The sequence below is a fragment of the Alosa pseudoharengus genome, unplaced genomic scaffold, assembly GCF_046254945.1.
Source record: "Alosa pseudoharengus isolate Yale_2024_CS ecotype anadromous, Long Island Sound unplaced genomic scaffold, YU_APseudo_1.1 YU_APseudo_1.1_scf_7, whole genome shotgun sequence".
Lineage (NCBI taxonomy): Eukaryota > Metazoa > Chordata > Actinopteri > Clupeiformes > Clupeidae > Alosa > Alosa pseudoharengus.
This window is the reverse complement of record NW_027468859.1, coordinates 382,501-387,500: the sequence shown is the minus strand read 5'-3', so window position 1 is coordinate 387,500 and position 5,000 is coordinate 382,501. Positions and strand designations below refer to the sequence as shown.

The 5,000-nt window shown below is 46.9% G+C and overlaps 1 protein-coding gene across 2 annotated transcripts in view; it reads left to right on the top strand.

Moving 5' to 3' along the window:
• Positions 1-5,000, top strand: part of serac1 (serine active site containing 1) — a 44,457-nt gene that overhangs the window by 5,729 nt on the left and 33,728 nt on the right. For both annotated transcript variants that reach the window (XR_012983815.1, XM_076271680.1), the window contains exons 5-6: positions 1,958-2,047; positions 4,874-5,000. The exon at positions 4,874-5,000 is cut by the window's right edge and continues 5 nt beyond it. Coding sequence is in view for 1 of the 2 variants with exons in the window: in XM_076271680.1 (XP_076127795.1) it covers positions 1,958-2,047; positions 4,874-5,000 (217 nt within the window). In the remaining variant the exon portion in view is untranslated. The remainder of the gene's footprint in view (positions 1-1,957; positions 2,048-4,873) is intronic.

Here is a 5,000-nt window from a genome sequence, read left to right as displayed (position 1 = left end):
GCATGACAGCCTATAGGAAGCAGGGATGGTGGGCATGACAGCCTATAGGAAGCAGGGAGGGTGGGCATGACAGCCTATAGGAAGCAGGGATGGTGGGCATGACAGCCTATAGGAAGCAGGGATGGTGGGCATGACAGAAATAATCATTGATCAACTAATCAAAAAAATGAATCGACAGATTAGTCAACTACCAACATAATCATTATTTGAAGCCCTAGTCATTACATGTGTATTTCAATGTGCCAAAACACAAGACATAACTGATGAGTTAACAAATTACAAGAACTGCAAAAAAGCAAAAGTGCAATGTGATATACACAGTATATGCAGGTGGTGCATAGACAGGACAAGAAATATATAGTCCAGTGTAGACAGTATTATACAGTTGGTTTACAGAAGGTGGTTTAGAGTAGTATAGATTAAATATAAATATGTGCAGTGTATTAACAGTTACCTTAAGAGCAGAATAAATATAGCTATGTAATATAAACAATGTATGAACAACATGTACAGATATGTGCAATGTAGTAGCAGTAACATTATAATAGTAGTAAGAATAGTTTAGATATATGCAGTGTATTTACAGAATAAATGCGGGTATTCAGTATGAAAAATAAAGACAGAGGTGTCTCACCTGTCCTGATACCTGTGTTTCAGGGCTGTCCTGTTACCTGTGTTTCAGGGCTCTCTCACCTGTCCTGTTACCTGTGTTTCAGGGATGACTCACCTGTCCTGTTACCTGTGTTTCAGGACTGTCCTGTTACCTGTGTTTCAGGACTGTCCTCTTACCTGTGTTTCAGGGATGACTCACCTGTCCTGTTACCTGTGTTTCAGGACTGTCCTGTTACCTGTGTTTCAGGACTGTCCTGTTACCTGTGTTTCAGGGCTGACTCACCTGTCCTGTTACCTGTGTTTCAGGGCTGACTCACCTGTCCTGTTACCTGTGTTTCAGGGCTGTCCTGTTACCTGTGTTTCAGGGCTGTCCTGTTACCTGTGTTTCAGGGCTGACTCACCTGTCCTGTTACCTGTGTTTCAGGGCTGTCCTGTTACCTGTGTTTCAGGACTGTCCTGTTACCTGTGTTTCAGGGCTGACTCACCTGTCCTGTTACCTGTGTTTTTAAGGGCTGACTCACCTGTCCTGTTACCTGTGTTTCAGGGATGACTCACCTGTCCTGTTACCTGTGTTTCAGGACTGTCCTGTTACCTGTGTTTCAGGGCTGTCCTGTTACCTGTGTTTCAGGGCTGACTCACCTGTCCTGTTACCTGTGTTTCAGGGATGACTCACCTGTCCTGTTACCTGTGTTTCAGGACTGTCCTGTTACCTGTGTTTCAGGGCTGTCCTGTTACCTGTGTTTCAGGGCTGACTCACCTGTCCTGTTACCTGTGTTTCAGGGATGACTCACCAGTCCTGTTACCTGTGTTTCAGGACTGTCCTGTTACCTGTGTTTCAGGACTGTCCTGTTACCTGTGTTTCAGGGCTGTCCTGTTACCTTTGTTTCAGGGCTGACTCACCTGTCCTGTTACCTGTGTTTCAGGGATGATTCACCTGTCCTGTTACCTGTGTTTCAGGGCTGTCCTGTTACCTGTGTTTCAGGGCTGTCCTGTTACCTGTGTTTCAGGGCTGACTCACCTGTCCTGTTACCTTTGTTTCAGGGCTGACTCACCTGTCCTGTTACCTGTGTTTCAGGGCTGACTCACCTGTCCTGTTACCTGTGTTTCAGGACTGTCCTGTTACCTGTGTTTCAGGGCTGTCCTGTTACCTGTGTTTCAGGGCTGACTCACCTGTCCTGTTACCTGTGTTTCAGGGATGACTCACCTGTCCTGTTACCTGTGTTTCAGGACTGTCCTGTTACCTGTGTTTCAGGGCTGTCCTGTTACCTGTGTTTCAGGGCTGACTCACCTGTCCTGTTACCTTTGTTTCAGGGCTGACTCACCTGTCCTGTTACCTGTGTTTCAGGGCTGACTCACCGAGCTCGGAGGGAGCTGCATAAGGCTGCCAGGAGGTTCCTGGAGATCTCCTCAAAAGTCTTCTTGCGGCCACTAGATGGTGAGCACATCCTCAACACCCCCCCTCTACACCCTCTACACCCCCCCTCTACACCCTCTACACCCTCAACACCCCCCCTCTACACCCTCTACACCCCCCCTCTACACCCTCTACACCCTCTACACCCCCCCTCTACACCCCCTCTACACCCTCAACACCCCCCCTCTACACCCTCTACACCCTCTACACCCCCCCTCTATACCCCCTCTACACCCCCTCTACACCCTCAACACCCCCCCTCTACACCCTCTAACCCCCCCTCTACACCCCCTCTACACCCTCTACACCCCCCCTCTACACCCTCTACACCCTCAACACCCTCAACACCCTCTACACCCCCCCCTCTACACTCTCTACACCCTTTACACCCACCCTCTACACCCTCTACACCCCCCCTCTACACCCTCTACACCCCCCCTCTACACCCTCTACACACTTTACACACTCTACACCCTCTACACAGTCTACACACTCTACACCCTCTATACCCCCCCCCCCTCTACACACTCTACACCCTCTACACACTCTACACCCTCTATAACCCCCCCTCTACACACTCTACACCCTCTACACATTCTACACCCTCTACACCCTCTACACCCCCCCTCTAAACTCCAGCATGGTCCCACCTCACCTCCAGCCCAGTCAGAGGTAAAACCGCCAGAACTTGTTGGAATGAACAGTGTGGAGCTGCAGCTCATTTGTTGGAATTAATTTCCAGTACGGAGCTGTTGAGGTCAGTGTGTGTTCATCTTCATCATCATCTTCATCTTCATCACCAGTCCATATAGTGCTCATCTTCATCACCAGTCCATATAGTGCTCATCTTCATCACCAGTCCATATAGTGCTCATCTTCATCTTCATCACCAGTCCCTATAAAGAGTTGGGGTGAAGGCTAAGTAATGATGAGTTGGGGTGAAGGCTAAGTAATGATGAGTTGGGGTGAAGGCTAAGTAATGATGAGTTAGGGTGAATGCTAAGGAAATGGTACGTGTAACTGAGTTCTTCACCTCTTCTGGCCCTTTGCAGCAAAGCGACTGAGGAGAGCAGGTTTGACATCATGAGCCAAACATTTAAGTAGCAGCCAGACGTTTTGGAGTAGCAACCAAATGTGTTGGAGTAGCAGTAGTAGCTAAACATGTTGGAGTAGCAGTAGCAGCTAAACATGTTGGAGTAGCAGTAGTAGCTAAACATGTTGGAGTAGCAGTAGCAGCTAAACATGTTGGAGTAGCAGTAGCAGCTAAACATGTTGGAGTAGCAGTAGTAGCTAAACATGTTGTAGTAGCAGTAGCAGCTAAACATGTTGGAGTAGCAGTAGCAGCTAACGTGTTGAGTAGCAGTAGCAGCTAAATGTCCAAACATGTGCGAGTAGTAGTAGCAGCTAACGTGTTGGAGTAGCAGTAGCAGTAGCAGCTAACATGTTGGAGTAGCAGTAGCAGCTAAACATGTTGGAGTAGCAGTAGCAGCTAAACATCTTAACTCATTGAGTGCCTTTTCCTTCCCATGCTTTGAGTGCCAAAAACGTAATATTACGTTTTTAGCTTTTTTTTTTAATTACGAAACTAGACACTCTAGCACACCTTATATGTGATTTTGGGAACTCTGTGATGAATGGAAATGAAATATATGACGATCGTGAAACTCATGAAAACGCACATCTGGACATTTTATCTGGACATTTTATCATAACTCGCGTTGCCGCTTTGGGTCGAATCAGTGACGCATGCACGTCAGGTCAAAACCAGGCCATTTTCGTGGGTCTATCACTAGGTGGCAGTCTCGCCAGGTCTCGTTGATCACTTCCCGGAAGGTTTACACAAGTAAGTAACAGGCAACACTTCATATTTCATGAAAGACGTTATATCTCGATTTCTAGATAAAAAGATTCTAGCGATTTTGATGAAAACTAGCCACTGTTTAGCTTGGGATTTCTCAGGAACAGAGGCGTGTAGAAATATACGGTTTGCACCCACCGAGATCTTAAAGTCTCACCTTTTAATCGAGCTATTGTATGTGTTCATAGCTATAACACAGAATATGCTGTGGCTGTACAAAAATCATCAACAATGGTCTAGATTGCTGGCACTCTAGGACAAAGCTCCCGAAAACAGCTTGGCATTCAATGAGTTAACATGTGCGAGTAGCAGTAGCAGCTAAACGTCTAAACATGTGCGAGTAGCAGTAGCAGCTAAACATGTTGGAGTAGCAACTAAACATGTTGGAGTAGCAGTAGCAGCTAAACATGTTGGAGTAGCAGTAGCAGCTAAACATGTTGTAGTAGCAGTAGCAGCTAAACATGTTGGAGTAGCAGTAGCTAAACATGTTGGAGTAGCATTAGCTAAACATGTTGGAGTAGCATTAGCAGCTAAACGTGTTGGAGTAGCAGTAGCAGCTAAACATGTTGGAGTAGCAGTAGCAGCTAAACATGTTGGAGTAGCATTAGCAGCTAAATGTGTTGGAGTAGCAGTAGCAGCTAAACATGTTGGAGTAGCAGTAGCAGCTAAACATGTTGGAGTAGCATTAGCAGCTAAACGTGTTGGAGTAGCAGTAGCAACTAAACATGTTGGAGTAGCAGTAGCACCTAAACGTGTTGGAGTAGCAGTAGCAGCTAAACATGTTGGAGTAACAACCAGGTGTGTGTGTTTGAGTTTGTAAACTTGAGCCATAAGGATGCGGAAACTCATGAGTGTGTGTGTGTGTGTGTGTGTGTGTGTGTGTGTGTGTGTGTGTGTGTGTTAGAACACCTGAGCCATAAGGATGCGGACCCTCATGAGTGTGTGTGTTTGTGTGTGTGTGTGTGTGTGTGTGTGTGTGTGTGTGTTAGAACACCTGAGCCATAAGGATGCGGACCCTCATGAGTGTGCGTTGTGGGTCCTGCTGAAGAGGACACGGTCAGCCAGTCGGACAGAGAGACTCCAGGCCGTCCGAGACCTGGCACACAATACACACTG